This window comes from Myodes glareolus, chromosome 22 (assembly GCF_982192425.1).
Source record: "Myodes glareolus chromosome 22, mMyoGla1.1, whole genome shotgun sequence".
NCBI lineage: Eukaryota > Metazoa > Chordata > Mammalia > Rodentia > Cricetidae > Myodes > Myodes glareolus.
Window position 1 is genome coordinate 37,071,339 of NC_142047.1, and position 24,465 is coordinate 37,095,803.

Below are 24,465 nucleotides of genomic sequence, written 5' to 3' on the forward strand. Positions count from 1 at the left end.
TTATCCCAGGCTTTTCTCCTCAGTAGGGGTCCAGGAAAAGCAGTAATATAGGCAGTTGAGTGGCCTACTGTGTTTACTGTGGAAATGCCCATTCTATGCCCCAGAGGTTAGTGATATCCCCCTGCATCCTGTGAGCTTATCTTCAACCTGGTAAAGAGACTCCAGGCCACTCCTGGGATGACTGACAGCTGTCCTTCAGGGTTGGAGCTGTTGTCTGGCCACGCCTGTGCAATCCTTCTCCAGCAGCACCCTCTTGCAGCTGCTCCTTTGCGTATGCACCTGTGTGTGCCTGATCCTGTATATGTTGCCCTTGTATGTAGCTGTGCTTTTGTGTGCTTGTTCCTGTGTGTGCCTGTGCCTGCAGCCTGTGCCTGTGTCTGTATGTGGTGTCCTCTCAGGCTAGCTTTTCCCACAAGGCTCCACCTCATTCATTACACACATTGCTCATCAATGAAGCTGAACTTCAGAGAAGTGCTGGCCCCAGTGCTGAATGCAGGACCATTGTTTTTTTGTTTTGTTTTGTTTTGGGGGGGGGGATGGGAGAGAAGAGATTACTTGAGTCTCAGACACCTGTCTGTTTGGAGACCTGAATGTGACTGGGGTCTTTAGATTTAGTCTGGAGTGTCCTTGTCCCTAAGTTCCCTTTCTGCTGCTGAGTAGTCAGTGTAGGATGTCAGCTCTGTCCTTCCTGTGCACGGTTGTGTGGAATGAGACAAAGACCCCTACACTGTGTGTCCGTCTCACCTGTAAAGTGGGACCAGCAGGAAGGCTTGTGTTACAAAACGGCTGTGGGCATGAACCGAGCACATGTCCCAGCCAGCACGGAGGCTGTGTCAGTGCCGGGGAGGGGCTGCTTGTACCACTGAGCATATGTGTTCAAGCCAGCACAGAGGCCACAGATGTGTGTAGGCAATATCCCTGTCACCACTTTTCCACGTGCCCCATGTAACCAGCCTAATGGGTGCTCCTTCCCCAGTAGCTTGGGAAGTGGCACCCCGCCCCCAGCACAGTGGGGTGTCAATCCTGGGGTCTTGCTTCCGAAGCGGAAATGCCATTCCAAGGCTCACAGGCTGGGGGGGGGGGGGGCGTGTTTAAGTGGAAAAGGAGCAAATTTTTGAAATGCCTGAGCCTGAGCCCAACTCCCTTCCCCCACTTCCACACTCACAGGCACAGCCCCACCCCCAGTGGTTTCTGGTCTCCCTTTCCCAAGGACCTAGCTAGTCACTGCCTCCCTGTGGTGCCTTCCCTTGGCCAGGGGTGGATAGAGGCTATCTGTCCCCTTTGAGGACCAGGCCTTTTGTGTTCCTGACCTTCTTACCTGAAAGCCTGCCTTTCAGACCTGGCAATGACTTCTGGGTCCTGCTCCTCCCCTCCAAAGTACAGACCCAGTGACATGTTGAGGACCCTTCAACCCCAACACAGTGCGACAAATGTTTAGGCATGGCATGTTCCCACTGGCCTTGACACACTGAGTAGCTGGATGGAGGCTGAGGATGTAGGAGAGAGACCTGAGTAGGGCATGGTGACCCGCAGGAGGGAATGTTCCAGGTGATGTTCCAGGACACTGGGTCAATTCTCCTTGCCCTTCTGCCATGCTGTGAGCTCTGGCCAGTGATTTCTAAGTCAGAAGTCCTGGGGAAATGCAGGCATCTTAGCTTTTCAGGAGGGTTACAATCCAGGAGTCTAGTTTAACCAAGTGTTGAGAGGACTCGTGAGCACTCTCTGGGCTGCTGTAGCCCAGCCCCTGATGCAGGAGCTCTGGAGAAAGTCTGCCCAGAAGCTGTGGAAGTTGGCCTTGAGCATGTATGATTGGTACCGCCATTCTTCAGAACTCTGCTGAGTTTAAGTTCGTCTTACTGCTTCCTGGCATCAGCAGCTGCCTGATACAGGGTGCACTGAGGGGCTAGGGACTGCTGGCTGCTCACAATCCTGTGAGATCTGAAACAAGTTTCATTCCAGTTTTTCCAGCAATCTGTGCTCAGAGACTTTGCAGCATCCAGATTTTGCTGCTTGGGTGACAATTACTGACCTGAAACCTAGCAAGGAGCTTTGAGGTGAGGTGAGGCTCTGCCCACTGCTTTCCCCAGGTAACTTTTCCTTCTTTCTCATTCTTAAAGTGCACATTTGGACGTTCCTGAAATAGGCAAGTTGGAGCAGGTTTCAAGAAGGTTGCTGCTGCCACCCAAACACTGGGCACGAGTTTTGTGTCTGGACAGGATTGACTCAGGAATGGAGGGGAAGGGAGTCTCCTTGGGCATGACTGCGACCTGATGATCGTGGAGACCCAGCTTCTGGAACCTGCATTCAGTTTAGTGACGAACTGGCTTACGGATTGGCAAACCTCTAGTTCCTTGCTTAGAGGCATTTGTGGAGTGTACTTAGTTAACCGTGGTTTTTGCGCGCGCGCGCGCGCGCACACACACACACACACACACACACACACACACCGGGCTTCAGGGGACCAGCTGAAATCCTACTACATGGTTGAGGAATACCGAGGGGCAGGGCTTGTTGCTACCTATGAAAAGCAGTAAGTAGTTTAGGCTGTCTCTGGCCAACCCTGGGGTCTTTCTGTCGCCCAGGCTGGTTTCCTGCCTCCACTTCCCGATTGCTGGAATCCTTAGGCATGAACCATGACGCGGGGTTCCTGGTATCCTTACATAGTAAGGCCTGTCTACAGTCGTATTGTTTTCAGTAATTGTTCCTTGGGGCATACTCCCTCCACTTTGCCTTGGAATTCAGGTCTGAATCGGATGCGGCGAACACACGTGGGAATACTTCAGGGCTGGTAGGTGAGGAAGGCAGAAGGCCGGCATCTGGAGGGGTAGCAGGGGCTGCCCAGGAGGAGAGCGTTGGGGCCAGGCGGCGTCCTCCGAGGACCTTCACGAGCTCGGCCGGCCGCCGCGGGAGGCGGGGACGTCCACACCGGGCTGTAGCCGGCTCGGCCCGCTCAGCGGCTCATTTGCATGGGGGCCCACGGCGGCCAATGGTAGCGCGGCTGGGCATGCCGGGAGCGGGCGGCGGCGGGCGGGCGGAGCGAAGTGGACCGGCTTCGGGCGGCCGAGGCGGCTGCTGAGACGTGCGGCGCGGGCGGCGGTGCTACGCGGGCGGCGCGGCCTCTGGCCGGCGGCACCATGAAGTACTTGGTGAGTGTGGGCTTGGGACCGGGCAGGTGGGGAGGAGGACGTTTCCTGCGGGCCCAGTGAGTCCCTCCGGCCGCGGTTACCGGTCAGCTCGGCGCGTTAGCGAGTCGCTCCTCCCCCGGTCAGCCTTTCGACCCCCTGCAGCCCACGGAGCTTTCGTGTCGCATTCGGCCTTCGCAGTATGCCAGGCTGCCTGAGGCTGAATTCTAGGCGGTGTACTGAGGGGCTCTAAGTAGCCGAGATTTGCTGAGGGTTGCAAGCAAGCAGCGACAGGTTAGGACCTGGGGGGATTTGGGGAGAATCCCATTGAGGGCCGCAGGGAGAATCCCATTGAGGACTCTGCGATGTTGAAAGGTCTAGGCTGAGAGACGCTCCCGATCTAGGGTTTGCTATGGTTTGGCCACCTTCACATAACGACCACGCGTCCATTGCTTGTTAAGTGAGAAAGTTTCCAATTGTCTTGCGCCAGGGGACACGCCCTCCTTTCTCTGAATGGAGAGTGACTGGCCAGGGCTGATGGGCCAGAATAGCAGGTGTGGGTGCCTAGAGGATCAGGAACCAGGAGCCAGGTGGTGCCTTAGGGAAGGGAGCCGTTGGGGAGGAACTGCCGGCACACCCTCCTGGCACTAGCAGTCATCTCCCCTTTGCCCTGAGCAAGGAAGGAATCCATTGGAAGCTGGGTGGAGGCAGGGCAGGGTAAGACTGTCCCGGTTGTCTGAGCAAAGTCACCTTTGGTCAGGGGAGGAAGACTGGAGCTTCTGGCCTTGAGTGAGTGCTGTGTGCTCTCCCTAATGTCTGGCCAAGGCATGAAGTTAGGGCAGTGTCTCAAGGGAATCTGTTTGCACAGGAAAGGCCCCTGAGTCAGTTGTCACTCCCCACCCTGGCTGTAAGGTTGTTAAGTGTAGAGACTGAGGCAGAGAGTGTAGGGGGAGGTGGATTTGTCCTTCGGGCTCGGGCTCAGAACCTGGTACCTATGCACTGGACCATTTGTTTTTCCCACTCTGTCTGGGATGAGGGAACTAGGCCTTGAGAAGCTGCCAGGCTCTACTGTGGCCCTCTGCTAGTGTCCATTCTTTCAGGAGACCCCACCACAATATTCCCCCAGGCCTGAACAGCTTTATCCTCTTCTTCCCTCCCCAACCCAACCTGCTCAGGCTGGGAGGCCTTTGGAAAGAGGTGGTGTTAGTCAGGCTTGCTATGGGGAGTGGGAGGTGGGTGATGAGGATCACTCTCCAGCAGTAGCCTTTCTTCCCAGCATGGAGGGGTTACAATGTGGCCTCAGACCCAGAGGACGGGGCTGGGCTCTCTTGTCTGGTCGCTCAAACTCTAGGAAAAGTCGAGGCTCCATGTTTGTTTTGGTGTAACCCTCCCATCTCTAGCTGAGGTACAAAGTTAGGCCTTTGTGGGAGGGATAGAGAGTGGAGGGGGATGTGTTTTGCATGCTGGAGAACCACACTTTCTGTAATGCCATCCCCCTGTCCCTGCTCAGGAAGATGGACTACATTGCGAGCTGCTGAAGGCTAGTATTGTAGGGCTGCAGAGTGTCAGAGTTCCAGGAGGCGTGAGAGCTGAAAACGAATAAACTGAGACCTTGTACTAAGATCCTGCTGTTCCTTTGCTCTGATCTGTGGATCCTTCTGTGATGGCAGAGTCAGGGATGGGGATCAGCTCTATTCTAGGCCCCATTTTGTCCCTGAAGTGAAGGGTCAGCCTTAAGCTAAGCTCTGTTGAGGCACCAAATCACAAAGGTGAACTAGAGCTAGCCCACTGATAGGTTCACAAATCCTCTATTAGAATCCCAGGGCCAAGGAAGAAAGCAGTAGGTATCCCTACCCTCTGTGGTGTGATGAGGGCTTAGAGATGCCGTATTCTACAGCAGGAGGATTCTTTATGCCTCTACACCTCTACCCAGACTCCCAGAGATAGTACCTGTGACACTTTGGCAGGAGTTGGAGCAGGGAGCTGCTTCCCATCCACAGCTGAACCTGGATACAAAGTCATTTGCTGTTGCTACTAGAGCCAAGGACAGCATATGTAGGAGAATCCCTGTCAGTGACCACACTCTGCAGGTGGTTTTTCCTTTTTTTTTTTTTTAAATATTTGTTTATTATGTATACAATATTCTGCCTGCAGGCCAGAAGGGGCAACAGACCTCATTACAGATGGTTGTGAGCCACCATGTGGTTGCTGGGAATTGAACTCAGGACCTTTGGAAGAGCAGGCAGTGCTCTTAACCGCTGAGCCATCTCTCCAGTCTCTGCAGGTGGTTTTTCACTCCTTTCTCTTCCAGACCTTTGCCCTGGCTGCAGAGTGTCAGTCATGGAGCTGGTAGCTACCACTGTGCTCTCCCTGGCTTTGTACTGTCACATACTCCTGAGGAAGGCAGGACTGGAGCTGTGGCTCCCTTGGGATGACTCTGGAATGTGGGGCTCATGCACAGGCCATTTTGAGCATGGTTCTCACACTCTGGCTCCATGTGAGTGTATCAGGGACACGAACCGGCTGCCTAGTTGTTCATGGGAATGCTAGGACAGGATGCTGCCAAAGCTAGCGTGTCAGGCTAGGGAAGGGAGGGAAGAAGTGCCATCTCTCGGGGCTCCATTGGATCCTGAATTGGGGCAAGGAGGTCTGCCAGGTCCCTAGTCAGTGGGTCTATGACTACGTGCCCCTCCAAGTGGATGCCGAGGCATGAGTGAGGAGGAATGGTGAGTATGACTGCCAGCTGGGCACCCATTCACTGGGCCTATATCCATTGGCCACTGGCGGGGAGGGGGTGGCTTTGGGACAAGCAAACAGAATATCCCAGAAATAAACTTGGCTCACATTTGCAGTGGTTGTGAGTATGAAGGGAGCCAGTGTTTCCTTAGTGCCTGCTGTGTGTGAAGCTCTGTGCTGGGGTGGGTGCCAGTGTGTACGCCTAGGCTGGGACTAGGCAGGGTAGGAAAGGCTTGTGCAGTTAACAACACTCCTGGATTCTGTGAGGGCAGCATTTCTGGTGAATCCCCGACTCTACTTTTATCTCAGCCCTAGACCTACCTCTGCTGTTTCTTGTCTCTGTAAACCTGGGTCAGACAAGTGTACCATTCTGAACCTCCGCTTCCCTTCAGATAAGATAGACGTAATTCTTGGTGTCCTGGGGTCATTTGAAGATGTGGGAAGGAGCTTGGCCTATGGCCTAGGGTAAAAGTCACTGTTACTGTCATTCGGAACCTGCTAGTTGTGTCCTGTGTCCAGTTCCATTTCTGATTCGCCTGGTTCCCATCTTGAGCTGGCTATGGGCTGCTGAGAACTTGGTTTGCTGTATAAATGAATATGAACCAGATGTGGAGCCGGGCCTGCATGCGGGGTCCTTTGGTTAGTGGGCCCAGACTGGCACTGACTGACGGCTCTGTGGAGGGAAAACTGTAGTATCTTCTTAGCACGCCAAGCCACCAGCTTGCATGCTGTCCTATTGTCAGGGTTTTCTGGGATCCCAAGGCAGCTGGAGCTGAGGAGAATAACCTGCACATCAGCAGTTCTCCCTCTGCTGTGCTGTGGGTCGGAAGCCTTCACAGTCCAGGACCCAATGGGGGCCATTCTCAACCAAGCAGCACTTGTGGGGCAGCCCTCTTGGCTCTCTTGCAGAAGGATGTTGTGTGGAATGGGGAGCATTGACATCGGGCTAGGGGATTTCTTGGCTCTACTGACTCGGCAGGCACTTGCTGTGGCACCTCTTACAAGAAGCCTGGTGGGTGCTCTAGCACCCAAGGTTCTGCTGAAGACAGACTTGTGCCTCCTGTGTTTGGGTTAGCAACAAGAATTGGGCAGTAACAAGAAATGCAGTATGTAAGGTGGGCAAAAGGGAAGTGATTATCTTCAGATAGTCATTGGGTCTTCCTGAAGGATGGCAGTGGGTGATGTCTGATTTGGTTCTATAGATGTAGGATGCATTGGCAAGCCAGGCAGCAGCCTTTGTGGTGTCTTGGATGTGACCATCAACGTCATCTAGACCAGTGATTCTCAGCCTTCCTAATGCTGTGATAAAGGGGTTGTGACCCACATGTTGAGAACTACTGGTCTAGACAGACGATTTAAGCTGGCTCTGCATCCCTCACTTATCCCATGTGAGCATGAGACAACACACATAGCATAGCATGAGCCATGCTCTGCAGCTGAGGGGAGACTGGGAAGCCGACTGCTTCTCCAACTTCTGTCATGGCACAGAGTCCCATGGGAGACTGCTGGGGATGAAAGCATGACCACAGCAGGAATGTCTAAGCTGCTGTGGACCATTACCATCTGGGCTTATTTGGCTGTAGGAGCCCATTGTTTGGGTGGCATTTTTTGGCCTTGGGAAATAAATAGAGGGAAAATCAGTGGAATCCTACAGCAGTCAGCCCCTGCCTACCTGCCACACTGGGTCACAGACGTCTTCTTTCATTCTTGCTTCAGCATCTTGGATTCTACCCTAGTTCTGCCCTATGTGCTTAGCTAGTAAGTCAGCTAGAGTGCTGCTTCCTTGGGAAAGCTGCGTGTTTGCAAAAGTCTTGTCCTTCATTACTTCTGGCACCCTACTTTCCCCCTTCTTGGCAAATTATTGCTTTCATGAGCCTCATATAAGCCAGGAAAGTGTGCCACTGAGCTACACTCCTAGACATGGCAAATTATTGCTGGATGTTCTTCTGCCTACTGTAGATGTAAGATTTGTGCTGACCAGGCCTCAAGAGTGTAGGTGTATACTATCTTTAGGACAGTGGTTCTCACTCAGCCTTCCTAATTCTGCGACTAACCCTTGAATACAATTCCTTGTATTCTGGTGACCCCCAACCATAAAATTATTTTGTTGCTACTTCATAACTGTAATTTTGCTACTATTATGCAGGATATCTGATATGTGACCCCCTAAGAGATTATTACATACATGTTGAGAGCCACTGCTTTAGTAAGAACAGGAACCAGGGTGATCTTGTTAAACAAAAGTAGTATCTTTTGAAGCCAGCCAACTGTATGGTTGTTCTGGGGAGAAGGACCTTACCTAAGATTGTATAGCAGTGGGAGGGAGAGCCAGACCCTGGCCTGGGGCTAAACTGTTGCCTAGTGACTCAAGAGAAGGAGCAATGTGGCCTTGAGTAATAACTAGGGGGGCAGAGAGACTGGGAGGACCTTTGCTTGGCCAGCTGAAAAAGTTGATAGGTCGGGCACTGGCAGTGCTTAGGACTTGGGTTGGGCAGGAGAGAGGCTGCTGCAGGGGCTCTGGGCCAGAGCACACCAGCTGACACAGGCAAAGGAACTCCTGGTGCCAGGCTCTTGATGCCACGTGCCCAGTCCATGAGGTGTTTCCCAGCCTGGCTCCAGCTGCCCTTGACTATACAGTTACAGCCCTACTTGGCCAAGGCGTACTTGGCAGGCACTCAGTGAGCATGTACTTTAGGTAGAGCTAGCACCTCTGGGAGGCCAGAAGCCCCAAATGACTCACCTGGTCTGGGCAGTTCGTCTCTGGGTTGATTTGTTCACTGAATCTTCCCTTCAACAGACCCTTCTAGCCTTCATGACTGTGCTCTATCCTGGCATCCCCAGACCCACCCAGTGTGGCCTCTCTCAGCCTTCCCTGCACAGCAATCTTGGAGGTGAGGGACTCAGGAGCAGGCCCTTCTGTTTGCACTTCCACTGCCTTTAACGGGCTGGAGGGAATTTCCCTGTGACTCATTCTGCTGGCACTTCCTGTGGTCACCAGGGCAGGGGCTAGGGGACCCAGCCAGGCGTCTTGATGTTCTGGGGTCACCGAGGGAGGGTGGGCCTGGTGATTCCCGGAGGCAGGCTACAGACCATATTTGGGAAATTGGCTTCTCTTGTTTGCAGCTTGGGGGTAGGGACTATGAGCCTGGTGGGCTGTAAGGTAGTTCCCACCCTGGCCTGATCCTCCAAGGACTCTGGCTCTGGACGGACCCACTATAGCTGTCTGCCTGCCTTTGTTCCACCCTGACACAGAGCTGGCATGTGACCCACTATTTTCTTTTCCTAGATACGTTCCCCTCTCCTAAAAGACAAAAAACAAAAACCTAGCATTCAGAGTAACAGGGTATTTTTTAAAATGATGTTTTCACATATATTTAGTATTGGTTGATTCCCTTCAGTTTTTTCAACTTCAAAATAAGAATAACTTATTAAATACAAGTTGAAAAATTCTGAAAATGAGAGAATATTCCTATTGTTCTGAATATTTTTAGAGACATTGATACCTCATTTAAAAATTTCAAATGATGATTTATTGTGGAGGAGTTTTTGGAGTAGATACTCAAAGTCCTGCCTCCTCCTCCTGAACGCTGAGGTGCTGGTGTACCCGGTACACTTTAAATCTTCTGGAACTGGTGCGGACAGAGTTCAGGAATTGTGCCAGTTTCAGGGGCTGTGCCCTCCTTAGACTGCCTGCCTGTTCAGCCTTTCCCTGGAGCTTGCTTCTTTTGGTTCCTAGCTTCCTTGCCCCTGTCTTTTCTGGGGCTAGATCCTTCAAGCTGTCCTGGAGAAGCAGATGCCAGCTGGTGACTCCCGGGGCACGCTTCATACCTCTAAGTGTGGCAGGCCTGAGAGACATTTCAGAGGTAGCTCCCTGGGACTCCTCTCCTCAGAGCCTGGGCTCCCACTCGGGAGTTATGTCCCTGGGGCATGGCCCTTCCTGCCACCTGAATTCCAGCTCCTAATTGATTCCATGAAGGAGGTGAGGTCCAGAGGGTGGGGATGCTTTTTGTTGTTTAGTTGATTTAGCTTTGGTTTCTTGAGATAGATAGGGTTTCACTAGTCCAGGCCTCGAACTCCTGATTCTCTGCTTCTTCCTCTCAAGTGCTAGGATTGCAGGTTGTGTGCCAGCAGCCTGGCCAGAAGATGGTTCTACTTGTAGGGTCTAAGTAGGCGGGGTCACACAGCAAGTAGCCAGAGCCCAGGTTCCATTTCCAAGTCTAGATCTTTCTTGTGATTTATGATGTTCCTCCTAAGACTCCTGGGTCTGAAGCCACCCAGAACTGATGTTCAGTTGAAGGTCAGAAGGGTGCGTCTGACCTTCTTGAGTGCCCAGTGGGGTCTCAATCAGCCTCTACCACCAGCCCTGCTGAGGCAGGCAGTCTTCTGCTTCTTCTGTTCAGAAGACGTCCCAGCCACACCTAGCCCAGACTCCCCTTGCTCCTGGGCAAGGAGGCAATGACAGAACTGCATAAGGTATAGTGATTGTCTTGAAGCCACCCCACTGGCTTCTTCTTTTTTCAAGATTTTTTTTTATTATGTATACAGTGTTCTGCCTATTTGCAGGCCAGAAGAGGGCACCAGATTTCATGAAGGGTGCTTGTGAGCCACCATGTGGTTGCTGGGAATTGAACTCAGGACCTCTGCCCTTTCTCCAGTGCCCTCTACCACCACTGGGTTCTTGTGCCTTCTTCTCTTTCCTATACTGTTGTCCTGCTGGAAGTCACATGGCTCCAGCACAGGCTTGTTGGCCTGTTCTGGGAGTGTCTGTGATATAGAAGGACATAGTAGTACTGCTGGGACAGTTGACAGAGCTGCAATAAAAGTGGGAAATGCTGCTCTCTCCCTTTGCTTAATGCTCCTGTTTTCCCTGTTACTTCTCCCTCAAGCCCCGGAAGCACCCACATTAGTATTATGCCTGGGATATTAGATACCTGCTAATTAAGGGACATTAGGTAATATGTCTTTGACATATGGTGGGTATTGTTTTGTAGGTGCTTATAGCTTTAAAGTTCTGAACATCAGCACATTTGTTTCTTACTCTAATTCAGGAGGGCAGGGCTGACTCACCTCACCTTTGCCTTCTCATTGCTCCATGATCAATACAGGTAGGCCCCATGGGTCATAGGCAGGCACCCTGGTGCTGAATGCTCCTAAGATCAGTAAAGCCTGTGAATACTTCCGCCCACACCACTTCCTTAAATACCAGGACACCGGAAAGACCGTGTGACATGATCCCTCTGTGTTTCTTTCTACTATAACTCTAAGCATTCATCAGCAGGTCTTGACCATTTCATTTCCTTTGGGTGACCTTTTTATATGTTGTAGGCTTTCTGTTGGTCTTGTCCCCCTTTTTGGGGGGATGAGTGGGAGGTTCCCCAGATAGGGTTTCTCTGTGTGACACTGTCCTGGATCTTGCTCTGTAGACCAGGCTGGCCTTACTCAGAGATTCATCGGCCTCTGCCTACCCAGTGCACCCCCACTGCCCAGCGTCCTGTCCTTTTTGATTGTATGAACTCCAGATTCCTATGAACTTTGCTTGCCCTAGCATGAGACCTTTTGTATTTGAGTTCTGAGTGGTACAGTCCATGACTGTCTTCTTACAGTGAGTTTCCTGCCTTCCCTTCTGTGGGGCCTTAGCCTTTTCCCATTGTTCCCAGCCCTTGTCCTGTCCCATCCTGTCCTAGAGTTGCTCTCATATCTGGAAAAGAGTGCCTGTGCCTTTTAGAAGTGGCTTGTTTATTTATTGACCTCTATGCCTCCATTTTATTATAAAAGAATTCCCCTTTAAAAAAAAAATCCTATGGCACTTTCATCATGATGAATTATGATGATGCAATTAAATTATATATAGAGTTCACATTATTTTCCCCTCAGTCTATGGGGTGCGTTTCAAGACTCCCAAAGAATGCCCCAAATCTCAGATTAGTATTAAACCCTCTGTATACTCTATTTTTCCAATACATGTTTATCTATAGTAAATTTTTTGTTTTTGTTTTCCTGAGACAGGGTCTCACCATGTATCCCTAGTTGTCCTGGCACTCATTCTGTAGACCAGGTTGGCCTCAGACTCATAGAGATCCTCCTGCCTCTGCCTCCCAAGCTGGGATTAAAGGCATGTTCTTGCCATGCTTGGCTTTCATCTATAATAGTTTAATTTACAAATGTGATTATGGTAAGAGAGTAACAACAATAGAACAATTAGTAATATTGTAATGAAAGATAATGTGATTGGTCTCTCCAAAACCATAAGTGAGTACTTTTGACCTTTTCACTTAAACAGTGAAAATTTGAATTATGTAAGAATTACTGCATGTGTGTACATGTGTGTTTGTTTGTGCGTGCTTTGGGGCCAGTAGGGCTTACTCATCATACACAGTAAACCCTGCAGTAGCTGAGTAGACTGCTAGCCCAGATAGCTACCAAGCTACATACAGACAGGTTGCATGCTCTGGTCCCAGGATAGTGAAGTAGAATAGCAAGAGATTTCATCATGCTTCTTAGAGTAGCCTACAATTGAAAGTTTATGGATTATTTATTTCTGGAATTTTTCATTTAATATTTTTGGGCCATGGTTGACCATAGGTAACTAACTAAAACCACAGAAAGAGAAACCATGGATGATGGGCAGGCTGCTGTACCAAGAAAATGTGGGTAAATGAACATTGTACAGTGTTAAGGTCTACCCACCAGGAACTTGGCACATTCTCCTTCTGCTCAACTTTTACTTGAGTAAAACATTTCGTCCTCTCCAGTCTTGTACAAGGTGTGGAGAGTTCACAGAAGACTTCTCTTCTTCTGTCTCTGCTGTGCCGCTTTCATCGATTGATGATTCTTCTTGGAACACCTTTTCAAAGATGACCATGGGGTCTGCAGAGGATGACCGTTTCGTCCCCCATCCTGTGCATAATCCTCCCTCACCCCATCATTCTCTCCCTCTTGGAGAATTGCAGTGCCCCTGGACACAAACACAAGGACCTGAACCTTGGAGCTAGAACGGGGAGTCTTACTTTCTTCTCAGCTTAAGGGGCAGTTCTTAAGTTTCTCCATTAATTACTGACTTTTTGGTAGATGAACTTAGGAAAATGACCCCCCCCCCCAGTGTTTTTATCTTAATAAACTGTTCACCTGGCTTTAGGAACTTTTAAAAGATTTTTATTATTTTTGATTATATATGTGGTATGTCTGTGTCTGCATACATGCACAAGTGAGTACAGGTACCTACAGAATCTAGAAAAGAGCATTGGATCCCCTGAATCTAGGTTGTGAGCTACCCAATAATCACATATTGGGAGCCATCTCTGAAGTGTTGACGGCAGCTGATAGCAGCTTCTGCCATTGAGGGTCTGAGACCCTCGCGCAGCTAAAGATACCCTGTGGTCAGCTCTGCTTTGCTTCTGGGAGGCAGATAGAGACAGTGCAGGTAAAGACCCTGTTATTTTCAAATATAATTGAGTCTCTTTGAAAGTTAAAGCTGGGTGCTTGCTGATTCTGGAATAAGTGGGAGCTGGGTGAGGCCTGTGCCTGTCCTCCTGTCTCATGTCTACCTATGTCTTCTCTCCTCAGAATGTGCTGGCCAAAGCCCTCTATGACAACGTAGCTGAATCCCCGGATGAGCTCTCCTTCCGAAAGGGTGACATCATGACGGTGCTGGAGCGGGACACACAGGGCCTGGATGGCTGGTGGCTCTGCTCACTGCATGGACGCCAGGGCATTGTCCCTGGTAACCGCCTCAAGATCCTGGTCGGCATGTATGACAAGAAGCCAGCGGGGCCTGGACAAGGCCCACCTGCCACTCCACCCCAGCCGCAGCCCAACCTCCCTCAGGGTGTCCATACCTCTGTACCCCCAGCTTCCCAGTACAGTCCCATGCTCCCCAATGCATACCAACCCCAGCCTGACAGTGTGTACCTGGTACCCACTCCCAGCAAGACTCAGCAAGGTCTCTACCAAGCTCCTGGGCCGAACCCACAGTTCCAGTCACCCCCAGCCAAACAGACATCCACATTCTCAAAGCAGACACCTCATCACTCATTTCCCAGCCCAGCCACAGACCTTTACCAGGTGCCTCCAGGGCCTGGAAGTCCAGCCCAGGACATCTACCAGGTGCCACCTTCTGCTGGCATAGGGCATGATATCTACCAAGTCCCTCCATCTATGGACAACCGCAGCTGGGAGGGAACGAAGCCCCCGGCAAAGGTAAGACCAATTTGGCACAGTTGTGAAGCCCCATTGGGTTAGCATAGACCCTGGTTTCTGGGCCTAGTAAGGCTTGGTCACCACAGAGTACCCACACTCCAGTATCATTATGTGTTTGGTCTAAAGTCAAGGAGGGAGGTAACTGGATAAATGTATACATTTATCTGATGGTGCATTTACTTATCTAAATAAGGGACATTGAGCTGGCCATGAAGGATGAGGAAGTCTACAGCAGGCTGCCCTGAATTGGAGAATGTTAACCACAGGTTACAGCCTGTGACAGGTCTAGAGGTGTGTAGAAGTACCCTGTGTTCCGAGTGAGCAGTAGGCCAGGGACACTCTTGAGGCCTGATATATACCTGCCCAGCTTGTGTCGGTCAGTGTATTCTGGCCCAAGTAGAAAGTACAGTACTGTGGGCCAGGACAGTGAGGTTGTGGGACTTAGGGTGACAACACGGGGAAAATGAGAAGAGCGGCATGTTTCCTCCTAGAAGTTGCATCTATTGGTGAACACGCCAGGACTGACGTGGGTCTACTTGAGATCCAACCATTGGGTCTGCCCTTTGGCCAACAGGAAGACAGGGAGGGGACAAAATAGACTACACATTTCCTTGGGAGCTTTCTTGGAGGTTACTTATGTTGCTTGTTGACCTTTACCCACCCAGCTGCCTGGGAGGCTAGGCAGTGAGCCTTATCAGGTAGCTGAGTGTCCCTTAAAGGGATTTTCCTAGGGAAGAACAAACTGAGCTCCTGAAGAACTCTCAGTCCACTGGCACCTGTGGCCTTCTGGACCCCCTGTGGGTACAGGAAGCTGCCTGTGCTCAGGGGCTTGGACCAATCCTTCAGAAGTCATTCTCTTGGTTGAGACCTATCTCATTTAGTTGTCCTTGGCTCCACAGACATTCCATCTCTATGAGGCAGGACCTCTGGGCTCTAGGCTGTGTCTGGGCCCTCAGTTCCTCCATGCCACCTTCTGCCCCCTGCCCATGAAATAGGCAGGGCTGAAGTAGAAGGAGCCATTTTTCCTTGCATTCATTTTAGCCTGTTTTTCTATGCCAAAGTCCTTTAAGAACTGGGAAATGGAACCAAATTTAGTGGTGTACACCTTTAATCACACCATGCGGGAGGCAGAAACAGATGGGTGTCTGAGTTTGAGGCTAGCCTGGTTTATACAGTGAATTCCAGGATAGCCAGAGAGCTACATAGTGAGACCCTGTCTTGAGACACAAAACAAAACAAAACAAAAAAAAACACTAGGGAATGGAATTTGTTGAAGATAGAGTTGCTATGACCAGCACCCCGCATCTTCTGCATGCCTTCATCTGCTGTGCACTAGAAGTCCTTAATAGCTAGGCAGGGGCTCCAGAGGTCCTGGCGGAAACAGCCAACTGTGGTGGGCACAGCAGTATTTAAGAGAACAGCATAAACCTGGTGGTGGTGACGCACACCTTTAATCCTAGCAGAGGCAGACAGATCTCTGAGTTCCAGGCCAGCCTGGTCTATAGATTGAGTTCTAGGACAGCCAGGGATACATAGAGAAACCTTTGTCTTGAAAAAACCAAGAGACAGAGAGATAACACGAACAGCATAAGCCTAGCTAAGTCAGTTTCAGTCAGTCTGATCATGTCTGGTCGAGCACCATTTATGTCTGGAGAGACATTGGCCAGGTTCATGCTCAGCCGTGGCACTGAGCCTTTGTCTTCAAAGCCCCCCAGTGCCAAGAACCTAATTGATACCACCTAGAAAGCAGGAAGTGTCACCCCATCACTGCCCACAGAGGAGCTTGGCATCCAGGATGCCTGACCAGTAGTTGCATAAGCTTAGTTGCATAAGATGAGATTTCATGAACATTGGCCCACAGTTTGACCACCAGGGGTCCCTGAGTCACCGGACCCCACTTCTTGCACTACCTGTGTCTTTTAGTCAGGTAATGGAAACCTACCATCAAGGCCTTGCCACCAGCTTGTGTGCATGTCCGTGTGTGGGTGCATGGGTATGTGCTTGCGTGGGTGGCTATCCTGTGGAGAGATGGCAATAGTACCTGTTTAGTGAGCCTTGAGACGGCCGAGGTCGGTCCCTTCCACATGCACTTAGAACACATACATGTACATGCACACAGGTCATACTTGCCCCCCAGTCAGATCTTCATCTCTTGTCCTTGCAGTAAAGCTTATCCTGGGACAACTGTTCATCTAGGCTGGAGGAGGAAGCCCAAAGGGGCTAACCAAGGGGCGTTCCCTCACCCACCTAGAGGCTCACTGCTGTGTCCTTTTCTGTGCCACCCAGCCTTTAGTGGAACTGTCCAGTGTTCCCAAGACTCAAACCTAACTGATAGCTAGGAAGAGAAGCCCTGTGCCCATTCCTAAGAGGCTTTATCATTCCTGAGCTATGCAGTCATTGCCTCTGCTTATATTTTTAACATGAAAGAAATGCTTGTTTGCCATAGAAAATGCACAGTGTATGAGAAAGTCTAAATATCCCTCAGTCAAGGGATAATCCCTAAGAAAGGTTGATGTATTTTGTCTAGTGTCTTCTCTTTTGTCTTTTATAAATCTGTGTATGTACTTTTGTTTTGAAGGCAGTCTTACTCTGTCTTTAGGTTGACTTGGATCTAGTTGTATCCTATATCCTCCACTGGCCTTGGACCCACAATCCTCCTGCTTCAGCCCCCTACGTCTGTGGTTATATGCTTGTTATTTTTGCATTTCAAAGTTGTAAATCCATCACAACATACCAAAAGCATTTTCTTAGTTATTAAATCTTCCAAACCTGAGTTCTGCTGCTGTGCTGTAGCCTCACCTGAAGATTTTTATTTTGTGTCTGTCTGTCTGTCTGCCTGCCTGCCTGCCTGCTTGTTTCTGAGTGAGTGTGTGCCATGTGTCTGGGTGCCTATAGAGGCTGGAAGAAAACTGAAGTTACAGGAATTGTGAGCTGCCTGGTACGGTGCTGGGAACAAACTTGCTTGCAAGAGCAGCAAGCACTTTTAACCTCTGAACCATCTTTCCAGGGCCCCCACTCCCACCACTTTTTAAAAATATATTTTTTAGTTTATATGTCTGTCTGTGTATGCCATGTGATTTGATTTTATTACAAAGAACATGGTGGGAAACTCCTAGGGTGCACATTTCCAGGTCTTGCTTTCAGAGATCTCTGGGACTCCTCCTTTGGTGTCTGTCCTTGTTGCATAGTTGTTCCATAGTTTGCGGTATCTGTGGGAGTAAGTGATAAGGATGGGGCCAGCAGAGCCGTGGACCCCTGGAACAATGGCGCTCTGCTGTGTGGCTGGAGAAAATCAGGTCAGGAGTATCCAGGGTCCTCTGGCTAGACATGGGCACAGAGGTTGTAAATGTGCAGGAAATACCCCAGCAGGGAAGGCATTTGTCTATGCAAGGCCACTTTTATCTGTTTGGTTGTTTGTTTGTTTTTTGAGACAGGGTTTCTCTGTAGCTTTGGTGCCTGTCCTGGAACTAGCTCTTGTAGACCAGGCTGGCCTCGAACTCACAGAGATGCAAGGCCACTTTTGAAGGCACATTCCTGGGTCAGGAATTACAGCTTGCGAGGAGTGGGGAACACATGTGAACTAAGTCATATTTGTCTGGGAAGCAGCACTCCTTGGCCAGCAAAAGGGGATGGTGTGCTGGGTAAGATAGGCACCTGTCTGGCCCCATGGTATTCCTGTGGTCCTCCATTCCAAGAAAGGAAAACAACTTCTCTATGGGAGGAGGGCTAAATTGTGAGCACCCAAACCAGCAGCTGCCCTATGCTGGTGGGATGTTGTCCATTTTGCAGGGGGGAAGATCAGCAGCCAAACTGTCTGGAGAGGTGGGGCCCCAACAGAATGAACAGCCAAGAGAGACTCCTCTTGTCTTTGTTCCTCCTACTTGACTCCTGCTGCTTGGATTCCTGCCTTGGTTCCTGTAGAGCCAGAGCTACTCCAGAGGTTTCTTCCCCATCTAGGACTGACACACTGGGGTGTGCTGCTGGGATCAGTCTCCCTTCTCCTTGAAACCTGTGCTGAGATACGGGACAGAGAGAAAACAACAACCCTCTGCAGCCCAGCCTGGATGTGTGTCCGTCCCTCCCTCTCCCTCCAGGACCTGCTAATGGGGCATCAGGTGCAGAGCAGTTAGCTGTGATTAGCTGTTCAGCTCAGCCGCTCTCTGACGAGGCTATTTCCCTAATGAGCTTCTTTCCCCTGCTTTCTCTATTATGTTTTCCTAAAAGAAAAACATTCACTAGGCAATATGGCTGCTTACTGTCAACCTGACTCAGGTGTAGGAATAGGAATTGCCCTGCCCTTAACCCTAGGACCAACCTCTGTGGTTCTGGTACTGAGACTCTCTGGCCTGGGCTTACAGCCCTGTCTACATGAGGCCCAGATGGGTGCCGCCAAGGTGGAAATGCTCTCTGTAGTGAGACCTGGCCTGCCTCTGTCTTAAGGGTGTATTGTCTGCTCCTTTTGGGTTTGAATTCCCACCTGGGAGGCCTTGCCCCCGAGAAGCCTCAGGCCTTGCCATAGGCCTGTCTAACCTGCCACGTCCCTCCAGCCCCAGTCTGCTCTGCCATGGGCAGGTTCCAACATCTAAAAATAGCCCTGGAGGAGACTCAAGTCTGGGGCCTGAGTAGGGAGATGAGTCTGAGAGAGGCAGCTACAACTCCGCCCCCAGGCCCTGTTATTGGTCGGTGGAGACACCCCACAGAGGAGACCTCCACTGTCCCTACAGTGGCACACACCAGCCTGCCTGTCTGACTGCTAGAGGCAGCCCAGAAGCCCAGCTGTGTTAAAGATCAAGTGCTCAAATGTTCTGCCTGGGAGGTTGTCAGGTCTGGTCTGCTGGGTGCCCCTATGTCCTGCAGGGGAGTTGGGGGTAAAGCCAGCTTGTGCCTGCTGAAGCCTGGGTTGGGTTCTAGAGTGTTGAGCCTGAAGGAAGCAAGATATGTGTGTGGAGGCCCCGAGTTAACCCTGTCCCAGACATCCCCTTTGATTAGAAAACAAAAGGCCTTTCTGTGGAGAAGACTGAACAGGGAGCCCCATGGGGGAGGTTACCCTGAGCCTGGCTGGAGAATCTTAGAGAGGAGGCTGTCTGGACACTCCCATCCCTCCCAGGCTGTGTACTGCTGTGAGGGGACAGCATGGCCCTGGGGGTGGTACACAAGCATCCCAGAGTCTGCCCCCGACCCCGCCTGCAGTTGATACAGAGCCATAGCTTTGATGCTGTGGCCACTGCCATGAATTCATGGTCAGAGCCCTGGGAAAGAAGGGCCAGCTGTCTCTGACCAGTGACTCCCACTAAGGCCTTACCCTTTTAGGTGGGCAAGGCAGCTTATGGGTGAGGTTTGAGTGGTTCCAGTTAGAATTCCTTTGCCATGGAGCTGACCTTACATCCTAGCCCTGTGTGTCTGCTCAAGAGTTAGCTCAGTAGTCAGACTAAGTTACCTAGTCCTACTCAGGGAGGATTGCCCGCTGCCTTTCCAGGCTACATTCTCTGCCTCCAGAGCCTGAAATGATGGGGATCCTACGATCAGGTTGCTTTCTTGCTGAACAGAACTTTGTGGAGCAGAGCGGCTCAGAGGTGTCCACAGGAACGACACAGGAGACCTAACATGGGGCCTCTGGTCCTGCTGTGCCCGGGACTCCAGTGCAGGCTGGCCCCTCGCTCACTGGCATTGCCTCTGGAGCCAGGCCTTTTACCCTGCCTGTCCCTTCTTGTCATCTGTGTGTAACCATACACATACCCTACTCTGTGGAATCGACTGGGTCACTCAGCTGTCTTCTTTCTTTCTTTCCTTCTTCCTTTCCTTCTTTCTTTCTTTCTTTCTTTCTTTCTTTTCTTTCATTTATTTATTTATTTTGGTTTTTCAAGGCCCAGAACCAGACAGCTCTAAACAAAACCTCTAGGGGTCTGGTAATTCTCTCCCAAACATTGTATTTCACTCCCAGAGGGAGTCCATAGGGAATGAGAAGCAATGGTTCCAAGCCCAACCTTACAGAGCCCACCACTACCTTTGTGTATCTTGCTTGCCTCTTAGGGTATAGTCCGGTGGGCCTGAGGGTGGATCAAGGGCCAGTGGTATAATCAGCTGTTTGTTCCCAGGTGGTGGTACCTACTCGAGTGGGACAGGGCTACGTATATGAGGCTTCCCAGACAGAGCAGGACGAGTATGACACCCCCCGCCACCTGCTAGCTCCAGGTCCTCAGGACATCTATGATGTGCCTCCTGTTCGAGGACTGCTTCCCAGCCAGTATGGCCAGGAGGTAAGTGTTGGGGATCAGAGGCATGGAAGAGACAGGAGCTGAGCCTTGCTGTGGGTACTGCATTTTCTCAGCCTACCTAGGGTAGCCCAGGTGCCCAAGGTAGGCTTCTGGGGACTTCCACTCTTCCCATTAGACCAGATATCCCTGACAGTTGTATCATTGCACCTTTTTTTGTGCCCTTCAGGTGTATGACACACCTCCCATGGCAGTAAAGGGCCCCAATGGCAGAGACCCATTGTTGGATGTGTATGATGTGCCTCCGAGTGTGGAGAAAAGCCTGCCACCATCCAATCATTCGGTAAGGAGTCAGCAAATGCTGGGGTCTTAGAGGCTTCTGAAGGTGTTGAAAGGCATGGACGAGTGTGTGCATTGGGCTTGGGACTGCTCTCTGCAGACCCTGGCTCTGTCATTACTTGCTCTAGGGACAGATATAGAAACTGAATGCCCAGGCTGTAGAGATGCTTCTGCGGTCAAAGCACTGACTGCTCTTCCTGAGGACCCAGGGTCCATTCTTAGCATCCATACAGTGTTTGGCAGTTCCAGGTGGCCCAGCATCTCTTTCTGACCTCTTGGCACAAAGCATGCATGTGGTGCATAGACATTTATGCAGACAAAATATCCATACACATAAAAAAATAAGTTATTTAAAAAAGACTAAATGCCCTTCTGAGCCTCAGAAATGGTCCATTGCCAGGTCTTCTCATTACGTATGCTCTGAGATGTATCAGCAAGGAGACCACAAAATCCGTCTTCTAAACAGGACACTTGGGAATGTAAAAGGGGACTGATGATTATATAGACTTTTTTTGAGAGCCAACAGGAATCTAACATACAAAGCCCAGAGTAGAAAGTCTACCAATGATAGCAACATAGTGTGATTGTGGTAGGGATGAGACAGGCAGCACTGGCAATATGGTAGCTAGTCTCTTCCACTTGTCCGCAGTTAGATTTCCCTGATATACACACACACTCAGGCATGCACGCACACCACACATTATTTTATGTATAAAATGTATACATATTACAGAATGTAATATGTATACATTTTGCAATGCTCTTAACCACTGAGCCATCTCTCCAGCCCCCCTTTCCTTACTTCTTTCTCTGTGGTTTGCTGTGTAGCTGGGTGGCTGGTCCCCTGATGTCCTCCCCTGCCTCATTTCTCTTGTACTTATACTATGTCTGCCAGCCACGTCTGTCCTTTCTCCGTCTCATTATTGGCTGTCCTCTCTTTATTAGGACCATCAAGTGTTTTAGACAGGCACAGTAACGCAGCTTCACAGAGTTAAACAAATGCAGAGTAAAGTAAAGTCACACACCTGAAAAATATATCCCTCAGCAGATTCCATCTGATAGATGACTAGCCAGGCACAGAGAATTAGTCAGCTAGCCCCAGGGCTAGGCTCTTGGCATAGTCATCACAGTTAAGAATCATGCTGGGTGTGACACCAGCTGGGTGTTTGTGGCTGGGTCCTGCCTTGAGCTCCAGGACAGGTCAGATAATCTGGACAAAAGCCTTAACCACCACTTGTCCCCTAGGTGTATGATGTTCCTCCTTCCGTGAGCAAGGATGTGCCTGATGGGCCACTGCAGCGAGAGGAGACTTATGATGTACCTCCTGCCTTCGCCAAGCCCAAGCCCTTTGACCCAACTCGGCACCCGCTGATCCTCGCTGCACCTCCTCCAGACTCCCCACCAGCTGAGGATGTGTATGACGTGCCACCCCCTGCTCCTGACCTCTATGATGTGCCCCCTGGTTTGAGGCGGCCTGGCCCTGGAACGTTATACGATGTGCCTCGTGAGCGGGTGCTCCCTCCTGAGGTGGCTGATGGCAGTGTAATTGATGATGGAGTGTATGCTGTGCCCCCACCAACGGAGCGAGAGGCCCCAACAGATGGCAAGCGTCTGTCGGCCTCTAGCACAGGCAGCACACGCAGCAGCCAGTCGGCATCTTCCTTGGAGGTAATAGTGCCAGGCCGAGAGCCCCTGGAGCTGGAGGTTGCTGTGGAGTCCCTGGCTCGCCTGCAGCAGGGTGTGAGCACCACTGTAGCCCACCTTCTGGACCTGGTGGGCAGTGCCAATGGGCCTGGGGGCTGGCGTAGCACCTCTGAGCCTCAGGAACCTCCCGTGCAGGACCTGAAAGCTGCAGTGGCTGCAGTTCATGGGGCAGTACTTGAGCTCCTGGAATTTGCCCGCAGTGCTGTAAGCAATGCCACTCACACTTCTGACCGCACCTTGCATGCCAAGCTTAGCCGGCAGCTACAGAAGATGGAGGATGTATACCAGACACTGGTGGTCCATGGTCAGGTGCTTGACAGTGGCCGGGGAAGCCCAGGATTCACCCTTGAAGACCTGGACCGCCTGGTGGCCTGCTCACGGGCCGTGCCCGAGGATGCCAAGCAGCTGGCCTCCTTTTTGCATGGCAATGCCTCACTGCTCTTCAGACGGACCAAAGCCCCTGGCCCAGGGCCTGAGGGGGGCAGCTCCCTGCACCCCAACCCCACTGATAAAGCCAGCAGCATCCAGTCACGCCCTCTACCTTCACCCCCCAAGTTCACCTCCCAGGACTCTCCAGATGGGCAGTATGAGAACAGTGAAGGGGGCTGGATGGAAGATTATGACTATGTCCATCTGCAGGTGGGTGCACATCCTGCTCAGGCCCAAGAATTCTGACCCTGCCACTGTTGTTGCAGGGACCCTGATGCCCCCCCTTGCCCTCTCATCCCACACATAGATCTTGTGGTCAAAGGAGATTCAGGTTCCAAGAATGGTCACTGGTGTTTCCTAGTGCCCTCACTGTATTTTGTCCTATTAGATTGATGATCAACCTCACTGTGTCCTTGGGGCTTGAAGTACCAATCAAGATGACTCCAGAACATCTTGGGGATGGGTTTCCCTAGTGGGCATGGATATGGCTCCATTCTTTGTAGAGACATTCTGGGGAGGCAGATGCTGGTGGCAGAGGGCTTAGGACAAGGGAATGTGGAGATGGGAGGGGAGTGGGTCTCTGAGAAGACACCTGTGTGCTATTTCATTTGTATTTGATTCTTGGTATGGGAGCCATTCCAAGAGGGCCACGGCCATGTGAGGTGAGTGCCCTCTCTGCAAGGCTTCCCTTCTGGACCAAGCCCCTTCCTGTAAGGAAGCCCCTTCCTGTTTGTTTTTTTTGTTTTTGTTTTTGTCTTTTTTTTTAAAGGAACTAAGGCTTCCTGGGCCTGGTGTACCTACACTGCCACCTGGTGGTTCCCTGGTCCTTACACCCATGAACCTGCTGGTGCTTCTGTCCCAGAAGACACTTCTCAGTCCAGGTCTTGTCTTTCCTCAGGGCAAGGAGGAGTTTGAGAAGACCCAGAAGGAACTGCTAGAAAAGGGCAACATAATGCGGCAGGGAAAAGGCCAGCTGGAGCTGCAGCAGGTGAGGCCGGGGTAGAGTCAGCGTCCAGCATGCAGCCAGTTCATCTGAGATGGCAGTCTCGCTGTGTTGCCCAGCCTTGTCTTGAACTCTGCCTGAGCTCAGCTGATTCCCCCCATTGCAGCCTCCTGAGTAGCTGGGACTGCAGCAGTTGTCTGGCATGCTTGAGACATCACAGACATGAAGTGACTGTCAGAGTCATGGGTACATCGTAGCCAGCCCAGAAGAGTGTAGGAGAAAGCCTGGCAGCCAGAGGCGTCCCAGAAGCCCCCAGGCGGCTCCTCTCCACAAGCTGCTCCCTGTGCCTGTCTGCAGCGCTCCTCAGCCTTAAACACTGTCCAGCCTTAAACACTGTCCACAACCCCTTCTCATAGGCCTGGAATGTCATTGTTGAGTGTTTACATTGTATCCAATTTTTCTTGTAAATAACAGTTCGGCCAGTTTTCTTCAGATTTTAAGTTATTTCTCAGGGTAAGAAAGTATATTTGAAAAACATTAAAGTCATTGAAATTTGATTGTGAAGATAATAACATAAAGTAAATATGAAAAGTTCTCTCATTATCCTTTCTCTGGGTGTAGAGAAGGAAGGCAGGGGACAGCTTACCCCACCCTGAGCTGGGCTACTCACTGGTTACCTTGGTACCAAGTGGGACTTATAGTTGGCAGTAAATGAGTAGTGTATGAGCTGCGTAGGAAGTGTGTGGCACATAAAAAGTTAAAAGAAATACATATTGATAATTAA

General features: G+C 50.9%; 1 protein-coding gene across 3 annotated transcripts in view; it reads left to right on the forward strand.

The window, feature by feature from the left end:
* The window catches only part of Bcar1 (BCAR1 scaffold protein, Cas family member), a 36,997-nt gene that overhangs the window by 11,288 nt on the left and 1,244 nt on the right, over positions 1-24,465 (forward strand). For 2 of the 3 annotated variants that reach the window (XM_048437214.3, XM_085681710.2), the window contains exons 2-6: positions 13,422-14,054; positions 20,150-20,311; positions 20,496-20,609; positions 21,851-22,948; positions 23,637-23,726. In XM_048437214.3, coding sequence (XP_048293171.3) covers positions 13,422-14,054; positions 20,150-20,311; positions 20,496-20,609; positions 21,851-22,948; positions 23,637-23,726 — 2,097 coding nt within the window. Of the gene's footprint in view, positions 1-3,029; positions 3,147-13,421; positions 14,055-20,149; positions 20,312-20,495; positions 20,610-21,850; positions 22,949-23,636; positions 23,727-24,465 lie in introns of those variants that run through there. The other variant, XM_048437215.3, reaches the window with a different exon arrangement.